At 45.4% G+C, this 15,438-nt stretch overlaps 1 protein-coding gene across 1 annotated transcript; it reads right to left on the bottom strand.

Moving 5' to 3' along the window:
* Positions 1-664: 664 nt before the first annotated feature.
* Positions 665-10,619, bottom strand: LOC134810648 (uncharacterized). Its single transcript, XM_063816115.1, has 5 exons — positions 10,455-10,619; positions 8,109-8,229; positions 4,217-4,332; positions 2,755-4,079; positions 665-1,433 (listed from the first exon to the last, which is right to left on the bottom strand). The coding sequence occupies exons 1-5, from the start codon at positions 10,617-10,619 to the stop codon at positions 665-667; spliced, it is 2,496 nt and encodes an 831-aa protein (XP_063672185.1).
* Positions 10,620-15,438: the final 4,819 nt, after the last annotated feature.

Genomic DNA, 15,438 nt, shown 5'->3' with positions numbered 1-15,438 from the left:
CCCTAAGAAGGTGCAGAGTCCTCCTTTCTCAGCAGTGAGGAGGTCTAGGCCTCAGCGGTTTTGGAGAGTCACTGCTGCCAAAGAGCCTATTTGGGATTGTAAAGTAAGGATAGATTTTGTTATTTCTTGCAAACTGTTTGAGAAATAGATATAGGTTGAAGATCCACATAAGAAGAATATGCCTTGGCTGGGAAGATAGAAATTTACCCTGGCTTTTAAAGGAATAGGGTACACTGTTTTTTCTTTACTACTTCCATCTCTTTATCTCTTCGACTTCTTCGTCTCTTCCTCTCTTTTTCACTATCTCTTTGACTGTGTCTGTCCCTCTTTTTCTCTGACTTCTTCTTTGTCTCTTCCTCTCTGTCTCTTTCTTTGACTTCCTGTCTCTTTCTTTAATTTCTGTTGCCTCTGCCAGCTGCTTATGCCACTGTTCTCCCCTCTCCTTCCCATTTTGATGGCTTTGTCAGTGTGAGATTCCCACCTCTTCGTGTTTTCGCATTGCGTGCAATAACTCTATAATTTCCTTGTGGTATTTAATGGGGGTTTCCCCAGAGGTTAGGAACTCCCTCTCTTTCCATATTGCAGCATGGGCATGTAGGATTAGATAAGCATACTTGCTATCTGTATACACATTTATTCTTTTTCCCTTTCCCAGTTCTAAGGCTCAGGTAAGTGCCACTAGTTCTGCTAACTGGGCCCTGGTCACTGGGGCAAGAGGCTTACTTTCAAGTATGGTTACATCACTAACTATGGCGTAACCTGCCCTTTGTATCCCATTCTCCACAACTGAACTTCCATCGGTATATAGGTTAAGGTCAGGAATAGTTAAGGGGACATCTAAGAGATCATCTCGGGTGGCATAAGTCTGGACTATAATTTGTTGGCAGTCATGCTCGATTGGTTCCCCATCCTCTGGGAGAAAAGTGGCAGGGTTGAGGGCCACGCACATGTGTATTTGAAGCACCAGTCCCTCAAGGAGTAGTGCCTGGTATCTAAGTAGGCAGTTGTCTGATAGCCATAAACTTCCTTTGGCACCTAGTATGCCATTTACATCATGAGTAGTCCAGACAGTGAGACCCTTTCCTTGTATTATTTTGCTGGCCTCTGACACTAAGACAGCCACTGCTGCAACTACCCTTAAACAGTGATGCCAGCCCTTTGCTACTATATCAATTTCCTTACTTAGGTATGCCACTGGTTGTGGGGTTGTCCCACGAGTCTGAGTAAGGACTCCAAGAGCTATCCCAGCTCTCTCTGTGACGTATAAAGAGAAGTTCTGTCCTGTGGGAAGGCTTAAAGCTGGAGCTTGTACTAGGGCCTGCTTTAAGGCTTTGAAGGCTGTTTCTGCCTCTGGTTCCCATTCTACTAGATGAGTATTTGCCCTCTGGGTTTCCTTGATTAGAGTATAGAGGGGCCTGGCTATCTCGCTGTATCTGGGGATCCATAGTCACCAAAAGGCAGTAATTCCAAGGAACCCCCTCAACAGTTTTAATGTCTTAGGGCAAGGATAAGCCAGTATAGGCTGTATTCATTCCTTGCTGAGGGCCCTGGTCCCTTTGGCTAAGATTAGGCCTAGATATTTAACCTGCTGTAGGCAAAGCTGGGCCTTTGACCTAGACACCTTGTACCCTTGAATAGCTAGAAAGTTCAAGAGGTCTAGAGTAGCCTGCTGGCACGAGGCTTCCGAACTGGTAGCCAAAAGTAAATCATCCACATATTGAAGGACCAGAGTGCCTAGACTTGAGAAGTGGCCTAGATCTTGGGCCAGTGCCTGACCAAACAGATGAGGGCTATCCCTAAACCCTTGGGGCAAGACCATCCACGTAAGTTGGGACGTGTGGTCTGTGGGATCCTCAAAAGCAAAGAGGAACTGGGAATCAGTGCAGGGGAATACAGAAGAAGGCATCCTTGAGGTCCAGAACCATGAACCATTCTGCTTCCTCTGGTATTTGAGAGAGCAGGGTATAGGGGTTGGGTACAACTGGATATAGTGGAATTACTGCCTCACTGATGAGTCTAAGATCTTGCACTAGTCTCCACTGACGATTGGGTTTTTGTACTCCCAGAATTGGGGTGTTGCCGGGACTGCTGCATTTCCTTACTAAGCCTTGAGCTTTCAAATGTTTAAAAATATTCTGTAATCCTTTATGAGCTTCAGGCCTTAAGGGATATTGCCTTTGATAAGGAAAAGTGGTGGGATCTTTTAACCTGATTTGGACTGGGCGGGCATTTTTTGCCCTTCCAATTTGCCCTTCCAATGCCCAGACTTCAAGGTTGATTCCCTCCTCAAGTAGGGGACAACAAATGGGTAACTTGTTCCCCATATTCACATAGATAATAGCTCCAGCCTTGGCTAATATATCCCTCCCTAATAAGCTTGTGGGACTTTCAGGCATAACAAGAAAGACATGTGAACAGAGCAAAGTCTCCCAATTACAACTGAAGAGGTGGGAGAAATATCTGGTTACAGGCTGTCCCAGGATTCCTTGGATGGTAGCAGACCTTGAGGACAGTTGTCCAGGACAGGAGATTAACACTGAGAAGGCCGTGCCACTGTCCAGGAGGAAGTCAATTTCCTGGCTCTCAATAGTTAAACATACCTAGGGCTCAGTGAGGGTGATGACAAGAGCTGGCGCTTGCCCCAGGCACCCTCAGTCCTGTTGTTGGATCATCTGGTTGGGGGCTTCTGACCCAGGGAACCTTCGTCCTCTGGGGCAGTGCACCTTCCAGTGATTGCCTCAGCATAGTGGACACGGACGAGGGGGCAGCTTGTTTCTCATTGGACAATCTTTTTTAAAGTGTCCTAGTAAACCACACTGATAACAAGCCCTACCAGGTGATTGGTCTGCTCCATTTTCTGTCCTCTCTGAACCACCAAGGTTTGTTTGTCTGAGGGCCATGACTAAGGCTGCAGCCTTTCTCTGATCTCGCTTTTCCTTTTGGGCCTGTTCCTCTTGGTCCCTATTATAGAACACCAAGGTTGCCAGGTTTAATAATGCCTCTAGATTTTGTTCAGGGCCCAGGGCTTGCTTTTGGAGCTTTCTCCTGATATCTGCGGCTGATTGGGTAATAAACTTATCTTTTAGAATCAATTGACCCTCGAGTGATTCGGGTGACAGGGGAGTATATTTTCTTAAGGCCTCTCGTAGCCGCTCGAGGAAGGCAGAAGGATTTTCTTCCTTTCCCTGAGTTATGGTGGACATCATTGAATAATTCATGGGCTTTTTTCTAATTCTCCTTAGTCCTTCTAGAACACAGGTCAACAGATGTTTATGACTCCAATCCCCATGATCTGTGTCAAGGTCCCAGTGGGGATTCATACTGGGGATGGCTTGCTGACCAGTAGGGAATTTGTCCCTTTCTTCGGCTGTCATTCTATCATTTACTTGACTAAGATACCAGATATCTCCAAACTCTCGGGCTGCAGCTAAAGCCGCATTCTTTTCATAAAAGGCCAGGGTTTGATCTAACAGTAGCATGACATCTCTCCAAGCGAGGTCAAAGGTTTGCCCTAGACCTTGTAGGACATCTATGTATCTATCAGGATCATCTGAAAACTTCCCCAGGTCTGCCTTGATCTGCTTTAAATCAGAGAGGGAGAAGGGGACATGTACCTGGGTTGGGCCAAATTCCCCTGCCCCTACAGCTTGAAAGGGACATAACCGATAGCCCGGGGGGTTTTGTGGACCTTTGGAGATTTCTTTGCTTATTTCCTTCTGGGCAGGGGAGATTAGAGAAGGATTATCATTAATAGGAAGGGGAGCTATAGGGAGACTAGGATATGGGGGTAAGCTGAGAGGTCCTCCTGTGGGATGTAAATTGCAAGCTTTGCATAGTTGTGTATTCTCCCTCAATGAGAAGAAAGCTTGGACATAAGGTATTTCACTCCATTTGCCTTCCCTCTTACAGTAAAGATCAAGCTTCAGGATAGTATTGTAATTTGTACTTCCCTCAGGTGGCCATTTTTCCCCATCAGAGAGAGAATATTGGGGCCAAGCCATAGTGCAGAAAAAAATGAGCAGCCTCTTTTTCAGGGTTTGTGCGTCAAATTGGTCCCAATGGCTTAGGATGCATTTCAAGGGTGAGCCTGTTGATGCCTGAGTATTTCCCATCTGAAAGACAAAACTGCCCACAGTTTTGGTTTATTTTGTTTCTTCCCTTGCCCAAGAACCCACAATGGTCCCTGGACCCTGCTGATCAGAATAGTTGCACTCACCGACACAGCAGCAGAAATACTAGTTTTCCTCCCAGACCACATGGAGGACTGAGGAAGGTCAGATTTAGTGGTCCTTACTGACGCATTCTCAAAAACCTGCACCCTTGCCTGTCCTCCTAGACCACAAGGGGGACCAACCAAGAAAAATCAGATTTAGTGGCCCTTACCGACGCATTCTCCAAAACCTGTTAGAGTCCTATGCATTCTCCTGTTAGTATTGGGACTTTACCCCTGTCCTATAAAGATGTTGTGCCCCAAAAATGAAGTGGAGGGCCATACCCTGAGGGAGGGAAGGGATCTTCAGGGTTGGAAGAGTGACACCTTTTGTCCTCACTTATATGAATCGGAAGGATACAATTTCTGAGGCTCCCCATATCCTAACTTCAGGAATAGCTTTTGTTAGACCTGTTAGTCTGAGGAGGGATCCTAAAATTCCAGGTAGTCCCCACTATGATGGGGCTTTGGGCAAAAATTATGTCTTTCTGATTGGTGAGCCTGGGTGCCTAAAGAAGGTAACAGAGTCCTGGAGTTTATACCAGAAATCATTCTTATAGGAGAAACTAGAAAAGCACCAGAGACATGTAGCAATTTTTAGAAGCGGGACTAACCTCAGAGAAGAGAGGTGAGAGGAAGTTTGTCTCACAGGCATTAGGACCCAGGGGGCAAGGGTCAGGATAGATAGGATAGATGGGTGAGTCTCGCTTGGGCGACATGCCTTTGAGAGTTCCACTCATGGCCGCAGGGTCAACCAACTTGTTGTTGGGACCCCGGAGCTGCATGACTTTCCTCTCTGTCGACCCTTGGCTCAGCCCAGAAGTACAGGAAAAGCAGACGCTGGTTCTAGGCAAACCAACGGTCCCAACTCTGAAGAGTCAGGGGTTGTTAGAGAGCCCTTTCCCAGAAAGCCTGACACCTGTGTCTTTAGTCAGTGGCCACGCTAGTCACTTTTAACTGGCCAACAGATGGCCGGTATTTAGCCCCCTAATTCTAAGGAAAGATAGGACAGAATAGCAAGTGAAAGGGGTCCGATGGTACTCACTGCTTGGCGATAGGTGATTGTCTCACCGCTAAGTGATAGGCAATGGTCTCACCACTTGGCGATTGGTGAAGGTCCCATCTGGGTCACCAAAATGTGTCCGGAATTGGTGGATTCTTGGTCTCACTGACTTCAAGAATGAAGCCACAGACCCTCGCGGTGAGTGTTACAGTTCTTAAAGGTAGGGTGTCCGGAGTTTTTCCTTCTGTTGTTCATATGTGTTCGGAGTTTCTTCCTTCTGGTGGGTTCGTGGTCTCGATGGCTCGGGAGTGAAGCTGCAGACCTTCGCGGTGAGTGTTATGGCTCTTAAAGGCAGTGTGGACCCAAAGAGTGAGCAGTAGCAAGATTTATTGCAAAGAGCAAAAGAACAAAGCTTCCACAGTGTGGAAGGGGACCCGAGCGGGTTGCCACTGCTGGCTTGGGCAGCCTGCTTTTATTCTCTTATCTGGTCCCACCCACATCCTGCTGATTGGTAGAGGCGAGTGGTCTGTTTTGATGGGGCGCTGATTGGTGCATTTACAATCCCTGAACTAGACACAAAGGTTCTCCATGTCCCCACCAGATTAGCTAGATACAGAGTGTGGACACAAAGGCTCTCCAAGGCCCCACCAGAGTAGCTAGATACAGACTGTTGATTGGTGCATTCACAAACCCTGAGCTAGACACAGGGTGCTGATTGGTGTATTTACAATCCCTGAGCTAGACATAAAGGTTCTCCAAGGCCCCACCAGAGTAGCTAGATACAGTGTCGATTGGTGCATTCACAAACCCTGAGCTAGACACAGGGTGCTGATTGGTGTATTTACAATCCCTGAGCTAGACATAAAGGTTCTCCACATCCCCACCAGACTCAGGAGCCCAGCTGGCTTCACCCAGTGGATCCTGCAGGGGGCTGCAGGTGGAGCTGCCTGCCAGTCCCGTGCCGTGCGCCCGCACTCCTCAGCCCTTGGGTGGTCGATGGGACTTGGGCGCCATGGAGCAGGGGACGGTGCTCATCAGGGAGGCTCGGGCTGCAGAGGAGCCCATGGAGGGCGTGGGAGGCTCAGGCATGGCGGGCTGCAGGTCCCGAGCCCTGCCCGGCAGGAAGGCAGCTAAGGCCCAGCGAGAAATTGAGCACAGCGCCGGTGGGCTGGCACTGCCGGGGGACCCAGTACACCCTCCGCAGCCGCTGGCCTGGGTGCTAAGCCCCTCATTGCCCAGTACCAGCAGGGCCGGCCGGCTGCTCCGAGTGTGGGGCCCACCAAGCCCATGCCCATCCGGAACTCCAGCTGGCCCGCAAGCGCCTCACACAGCCCCTGTTCCTGCTCATGCCTCTCCCTCCACACCTCCCTGCAAGCTGAGGGAGCCGGCTCCAGCCTTGGTCAGCCCAGAAAGGGGCTCCCACAGTGCAGCGGTGGGCTGAAGGGCTCCTCAAGTGCTGCCGAAGTGGGAGCCCAGGCAGAGGAGGCGCCGAGAGCGAGCGAGGGCTGTGAGGACTGCCAGCACGCTGTCACCTCTCAATATTAACAGCCTGTATCGCAGGAACTGTGCATCCCCCTCGTGATATTGTTCTTAATATCTGGAAGGAAAAGATGATCTTACTTTCATTATCGCAGGGGGTGTACTCCCCTCCCCGTGATATTGTTCTAACATCCAGGGAGAAAAAGGATGATGTTAACAACAATATCACAAAAGTTGTACACATCCCCTGCGATATTGTTTTTAATATGCAGGGAGGGAGGAAATGATATTACTCCAAATATCACAGTGGGTGTATACCCCCCCAGGATATTGTTCCTAATATCCTGGCGGGGGGAGTATGATATTACTCCCAATATTGCAGGTGGTGTGCATTCCCTCTGTGATATTGTTCCTAATATCCAGGAAGAAAGAGGATGATATTACTCCCAATATCGTGAGAAGTGTATGCCCCCCGTGATGTTGTTTATAATATCCAAGGGGAAAGAGAATAATATCACTCCCAATATGGCATGGTGTGGACACCCCTCCTGTGATATTTTTCTAATATCCAAGTGGGAAAATACAAAATTTCTCCCAATATCACAGGGAGTGTACACCCCCACTGTGATGTTTTTTCCTAATATCCAGCCAGGGAAAGGATGATATTACACTCAATATTGCAGGGTTTGTACACCACCCTGTGATATTGTTCCTAATATCACAAGGGGGGGACGATGATATTACTCCAAATATCGCAGGGGGTGTACACCCACCGTGATATTGTTTCTAATATGCAGGGAGAAGGATATTACTCCCAATATCACAGAAGGTGTACACCCGGCCTGTGATATTGTTCTGAATATCAAGGGAGGGAGATGATGATATTACTCTCAATATCGCAGTGGGCTGTACACTCCCCTGTAATATTGTTCCTAATATTCACTGGGAAAGGTGACGATATTACACCTTATATTGCAGTTAGTGTACACCACCCCTGTGATATTTTTTCTAATATTCAGGGGTGGGGGAGGATGATGTTACTCCCAATATTGCAGGGGGTGTACACCACCATTGTAATATTGTTTCTAATATTTAAGGAGGGAGAGGATGATATTACTCCCAATATCGCAGGAAGTATTCACATGCCTTGTGATATTGTTCTTAATATGTGGGGGGAAATGATGATATTACTCCCATTATTACAGGGGTGTACCTTCCCTGTGGTATTGTTTCTAATATCCAGTGGGAAAGAGGATAATCTTACTCCTAATATCACAAAAGTTGTACTCCCACTCTGTGATATTGTTCCTAATATCCAAGGAGAAAGGAAATGATATTACTCCAAATATCGCAGGGGGTTTACACCGCCCTTATGATATTGTTCCTAATATCCGGGGGAGGAGAAAATAATGTTACCATAAATATCGCAGGTGTTGTACACTCCCCTTGTGATATTGCTGCTAATATCCAGAAAAGGATAGCACAACATTACTCCAAATATCACTGGGGGTGTACACTTCCCCCCTTGATATTGTTCCTAATATCAAGGGGGGGATAAAATGATATTACTCCCAATATCGCAGGGGTATACACTCCCTCTGTGATGTTGTTCCTAACATCCAGATGAGGGGAGAGGATGATATTACTACTCATATTGCAGGGGGTGTACACCCCCCTTGTGATATTGTTCCCAATATCCAGGGAAGGAGATGACAATATTACTCCCAATATGGCAGAGGGTGTACACTCCCACTGTGATATTGTTTCTAATATCCAGGAGGAGAGAGGATTATATTACTCCCAATATGGCAGGAGGTATAAACCCCCCCGTGATATTGTTTATAATATCAAGGGGGGGAGAGATTATTATTACTCCTAACATCGCAGGGGGGTGTACACCGCCCCTGGAATATTGTTCCTAATATCCAAAGAGAGAGATGATGATATTATTCCCAATATCGCAGTAAGTGTACACCAACCCTCCCATACTCTTCCTAATATCCAGGAAGAAAAGGATGATGTTACTCCCAATATCGAAAGGAGTGTACACACCCCTTGTGATATTGTTTCTAATATTTAGGAGGGGAGACTTTGATATTACTCCCAATATCGTGGGAACTATACATCCCTTCTGTGATATTGTTCTTAATATCCGAGGGGGAGAAGATGATATTACTCCTATTATTGCAGGGAGTGTACTCCCCCCTATGATATTGTTATAATATCCATGAAAAAAGAGGATAATATTACTCCCAATATCGCAGGGGATGAACACCACCCTGTGATATTGTTCCTAATATCCGGGGGGATGGAGAGTATGATATCACTCCCAATATCACAGGGGGTGTACATTTCCCCTTTGATATTGTTCCTAATATCAACGGAGATAGAGGATATTATTCCCAATATTGCAAGGTGTACATCCCCCTTGTGATATTGTTTTTAATATCGAGGAAGGAGGAGAATGATATTACTCACAATATCGCAGAGGGTGTACAGCCTCCTTGGATATTGCCCCTAATATCCAAGGTGGGAGAGAATGATATTACTCCCAATATTGCAGAGGGTGTACAGCCCCTCTGTAATGTAGTTCCAAATATCCAGGGAAGGAGAGAATTATACTACTCCCAATATCACAGGGTGTATACACTCCTGCTTCGATATTGTTCATAATATCAGGGGAAAAAGAAAATGATGATTCCCTTTATAGCATGAAATGTACACATACCCTGTGATATTATTTCTAATATCCAGAGAGGAAGAGGATATATTACCTCCAGTATCATAGAAGGTGTACACCCTCCCTGTGATATTGTTCCTAATGTCCAGGAAGGGAGGAGATGATATTATTACTCCCAATATTGCAGGGGTTTTCACCCTCCCTATGATATTGTTCCTTAATATCCAGAAAGAAAGAGTATTATATTACTCCCAATATCGCAGGGGGTGTATATTACCCCTGTGATATTATTCCTAATTTTCAGAGGAACAGAGGATAACACTGCTTTCATTATCGCAGGGCATATACAGCCCCACCTTGTGATATTGTTTCTAATATTCAGGGGGGAGAGGATGATATTACTCCCAATATCGCGGGAGGTGTACACCACCCCTGTAATATTGTTCCTAACATCCATATAGGAAGAGGATGACATTACTCCCAATATCGCAGGGGTTGTACACCCACCCTGTGATATTGTTCCTAATATCCAGGGAGGGAGAGTATGATATTACCCCCAATAACACAGGGACTGTACATTCACCCTTTGATATTATTCCTAATATTCAGTGAAAGAGAGGATATTACTCCGAATCTCGCAGGGCGTGTACACCTCCCCTATGACATTTTTTCTAATATCCAGGGGAGGAGAAGATGGTATTACTCCCATTATTGTAAGTGAAGGATACACCCATATGATATTTTTTCTAATATTTCAGGGGGGAAATTATATTACTCCTAATATCGCATTGTATGTACACACCTCTGTGATATTGTTTTTAATATCCAGGGGAAGAGAGAATGATATTACTCCCAATATCACAGAAAGTGTACACCCCCCTGTGCTATTGTTTGTAATATCGAGGCAGAAGATGACATTACACTTAATAAAGTAAACACATAGTGTATTCACCCCCCTGTGATATGATTCGTAATGTCCAGGGAGGAGAAGAGGGTGATACTACTCCCCATACCGCGGAGGGTGTTCACCCCCCTGGGATATGGTTCTTAATATCCAAGGGGAGAGAGGAAGGTGATATTACTCCCCATATCGCAGGGTGTGTACAACCCCCTGTGATATGGTTCCTAGTATCCGGGGGCGGGGGGAGGAGGGTGATATAACTCCCCATGTCGCGGGGGATGTTCACTCCCCTGTGATACGGTTCATAATTTACAGAGAGGGAGAGGAGGGTGATACTACTCCCCATGTCTCGGGGGGTGTTCGCCCCCCCATGATTTGGTTCCTAATATCCAGGAGGGGACAGGAGGGTGATATTACTCCCCATATCTCGGGGGGTGTACACCCGCCTGTCATATTGGGAGTGATATAGTCCTCTCTTCCCCTGGATACTACGAGCAATAGCTAAGGGTGTGTACATTCTCTGCGATATTGGGAGTAATTTCATCCTCTCTCCTACCAGATATTGCGAACAATATCACAGTCGAGTGTACATTCCCTGCGATGTCGGGATTAATATCATCCTCTCGCTTCTTGGATATAGTGAAAAATATCACATGAGGGTGTACATTCCTCGATATTGGGAGTAATATCTTCCTCCCGCAACCTGTATATTACAAACAATATCACAGAGGGCTGTATAGCCCCTACAATATTGGAAGTAATATCATCCTCTCGCCCCCTGGATATTACGAACAATAACACAAGGGTATGTATGCCTTCTTCGATATTAAGAGTCGTATCAACCTCTCCCCCCCACCCCGGATATTGTGAACAATATTACCAGGAGTATACACCCCATGCGATATTGGAAATATTACCTCTCTCCTTCTGGATATTATGAACAATAGCACAAGGTGGTGTACACGTAGGGTGTTTACGATATTGGGAGTGATATCATCTCCTCCCTGCCTTGGTTATTAGGAACAACACCACAGGGGGCTGTACCCCCCTGTGATATTGGGAGTAATATCATTCTCCCCCCTCTGTATATTACGAACAATATCAAAGGGGGGTTTAGGCCCTCCCACGAAATTTTGGGTAATGTTTTCTTCTCATCCCCTGGGTATTATGAACAATATCACAAGGGTGTGTGCACCCCCTGCGATATTGAGAGTAATAACATTCTCTCGCCCCCTGGATACTGCGACCTATATCGCAGGGGAGTGTGCACCCTTTGCAATATTGGGTGTAATATCCTCTCAACCCCTGGAAATTGCGAACAATATTGCAGAAAGCTGTGCACCCCCTGCGATATTGGGAGCAATATCATTTTATCGACCCCTGGATATTGCAAATAATATCACATGGGTGTGTGCAGCCCCTGCGATATCAAGAGTAATATCATCCTCTCGCCCACTGGATATGGTGAACAATATCACAGGAGGGTGTGCACCACCTACGATATTGAAAGTAATATCCTCTCGCCCCCTGAATATTGCGAACATTATTACAGGGGGTGTGTACTCCCTGTGATGTTAAAAGTAACATCATCCTCTCGCTCCTGGATATTACGAACAATATCACAGGTAGTGTGCACCCCCTGCAATATTGGGAGTAATATCATCCTCTTGCCTCCTGAATATTACGAAAAATACCACAGGTGTTTGTGCACTCCCTGAGATATTGGAAATAATATTATCCTCTCACCCCCTGGATATTGCGAACAATATGACAGGGGAGTGTGCACCACTGCGGTATAGGAAGTAATATCATCCTCTCGCCCCCTGGATATTGTGCACAATATCACGGGGGGGTGGTGCATCCCCTGCGTTATTGGGAGTAATGTCATCCTCTCGCCCCCTGGATATTGCAAATATCACAGGTTGGTGTACACACTTTGCAATATTGGGAGTAATATCATCCTCTCGCTCCCTGGATATTGCGATCAATATCACAGCGGGGTGTACACCCCCTGTGATATTAGGAGTAATATCATCCTCTCGCCTCCTCGATATTGTGAACAATAACACAGCAGAGTGTGCACTCCCTGTGATATAGGAAGTAATATTATCCTCTTGCAATCTGGATATTGCAAACAATATTAAAGAAAAGTGTGCACACCCTGCGATATTGTGAATAATATCACATGTTGTACACACATTGGGTGCACCCACTGTGCTATTAGGAGTAATATCTATCTTCCTAGGATATTACGAATAATATCCCTTGGTATACACCCACTGTGCTATTAGGAGTAATATCACCCTAGGATATTACTAATAATATCACCCTAGGATATTACTAATAATATCACAGGGTGTACAAATATAGTGTACACCCATGGTGGTATTAGGATTAATATCTCCCTAGGATATTAGGAATAATATCACAGGGTTTACACCCACTGTGATATTAGGAGTAATATCTCAGAAGGATATGACAAATAATATCACAGAGTGTACACCCATTGTGATATCAGGAATAATATCTTTCTAGGGTATTATGAAGAATATCACAAGGGGTATGCCCACTGTGATATTAGGAGCAATATATTTCTAGGATATAATGTATAATATCACATGGTGTACACCCACTGCGATATTAGCAGTAATATAGCCCTAGGATATTATGAATAATATCACCGCATGTACAACCACTGCCATATTAGGAGTAATATCTTACTAGAATATTACAAATATTACATAATAGGGTGTATACCCCCTGTGATATTAAAAGTAATATCTCCCTAAAATATTAAGAATAATATCAGAGGGTGTGCACCTTCTGTGATATTAAGAGTAATATCTCTCTTGGTCATTATGAATAATATCACAGGGTGTGCACTCACTGTGATATTAGCGTTAATATCTCTCTAGGATATTACAAATAACATTACAGGATGTGCACCCACTATAATATTAGGTGTAATAACTCCATAGGATATTACAAATAATATCAGTGTGTACACACATGGTAGGCACACACTGTGATATTAGGAGTAATATCTCCCTAGGATATTACGAATAATATCACAGTGTGTGCATACGTTGTGTGCACTCACTCTGATATTAAAAGAAATATCTCCCTAGGATATTACCAATATGGTAATAATGGTGTGCACACGCTGAGATATTAGGAGCAATATCTCTCTAGAATGTGACAAATAATATCACAGGGTGTACACACACGGTATGCACTCACTGTGATATTAGGAGTAATATCTCCCTACGATATTATGAATAATATCACAGGGTGTACACACATTGTGTGGACTCACTCTGATATTAAAAGAAATATCTCCCTAGGATATTACCAGTAATATCACAGGTTGTACTCACATGGTGTGCACACTTATATTAGGAGTAATATCTCCCTAGGATATTACGAATAATATCACAAGGTGTACACACATGGTGTGCACCAACTGTGATATTAGAAGTAATATCTTCCTAGTATATTAGGAATAATGTCACAGGGTGTGCACCCACTGTGATATTAGGAGTAGTATCTTCCTAGGATATAACAAATAATATCACAGAATGTGCACTCACTGTGATATTAGGAGTAATATCTACCTATGATGTTACAAATAATATCGCACGGTGTGCACCCACTGTGATATTAGTCGTAATATCTCCCTAGGGTATTACAAATAATACCACAGGGTGTGCACCCACTGTGATATTAGGAGTAATATCTCCCTAAGATATTACAAATAATATCACAGGGTTTGCACCCTGTGTGATATTAGAAGTAATATCTTTCTACGATATTAAGAATAATATCAAGGTGTGCAAGCACTCTGATATTAGAAGTAATATCTTTCTAAGATATTTCAAATAGTATCACATAATGTGCACCCACTGTGATATTAGGAGTAATATCACATAATGCAACCTCTACCTCTTGGGCTCAAGCAATCCTCCTGCTTCAGCCTCCCAAGTAGCTGGGACTACAGGCACAGACCACCATGCCCAGCTATTTTTTTTATTTTTTGTAGAGATGGGGTCTTGCTATGTTGCCCAGGCTGGCCTCGAACTCCTGGACTCAAGCAATCCTCCTGCCTCAGCCTCCCCAAGTGTTGGAGTTACAAGCATGAACCACTGTTCCCAGCCATGCAGCATCTTTTGAAGGTGCTTCCTGTGTCCTGGAAGTTTCCCATTCATGTTGTGAGTCCACTTCCCTTTCCCGGGGTCACATAACACAGACCTGTGATGTGGGCTCTACCAATCAGATGCTCTTTCATTGGACTGGGGCTCAGGCGGTTCTGACCCAGGAAGGGAAACTTGCTTTGCCTTGGGTGGAGACAGCAAACATGTTGATGAGGCACCAGCAGTGGCTACCTTGTGAGTCTGGGGCCCAAAAGAGACAGTGGTGCTAACTGTGGAGTCTGGCGCCCAGTGGCCCTGGCAGGCGTGTCCTCACAGGCCAGGCTTGCAGTGTGGTTTGGACACTGTTTCCGGAAGCTGAGCCTCAAGGTGAGTCCTCCTGCCTTCCCAGCGAATCTTCCCAGTAGCCTTCTCACAAACTCCTTTCTGCTTTATCCGCCCAACTCAGTGTCTGTTGCTTGCAATTAAGACTGCTAAATGAGGCCAGGTGTGGTGGCTCACGCCCATAATCCTAGCGCTTTGGGAGGCTGAGGCAGGTGGACCACCTGAGGTCAGGAGTTCAAGACCAGACTGACCCACATGGCGAAACCCCATCTCTACCAAAAATACAAAAATTAACCAGGCATGGTGGCACATGCCTGTAATCCCAGCTACTATTCAGGAGGCTAAGGCAGGAGAGTTGCTTGAACCTGTGAGGCAGAGGTTGCAGTGAGCCGAGATTGCTCCACTTCACTGCAACCTGGGTGAAAGAGCAAAACTCTGTCTCAAAAAACAACAACAAAAAGACTGCTAAATGGCATATCCACATTTGAGTGTGGGGAAGAAATGAAAATTACACAGACTATGAGGCAGAGGTTCACAAGCATGAACATTAACACCCCTATATAAGAGATTGAGGCCAGGCGTGGTGGTTCGCACCTCTGATCCTAGCACTTTGGGAGATGGAGGCAGGTGGATCACTTGAGCCCCGGAGTCCAAGACCAGCCTGGGCAACATAGTGAGATCCTATCTCTACAA

Source organism: Pan troglodytes, chromosome 7 (assembly GCF_028858775.2).
Source record: "Pan troglodytes isolate AG18354 chromosome 7, NHGRI_mPanTro3-v2.0_pri, whole genome shotgun sequence".
NCBI classification, from domain to species: domain Eukaryota; kingdom Metazoa; phylum Chordata; class Mammalia; order Primates; family Hominidae; genus Pan; species Pan troglodytes.
The sequence above is the reverse complement of the archived record's forward strand: the minus strand, read 5'-3'. Positions and strand labels throughout refer to the sequence as shown.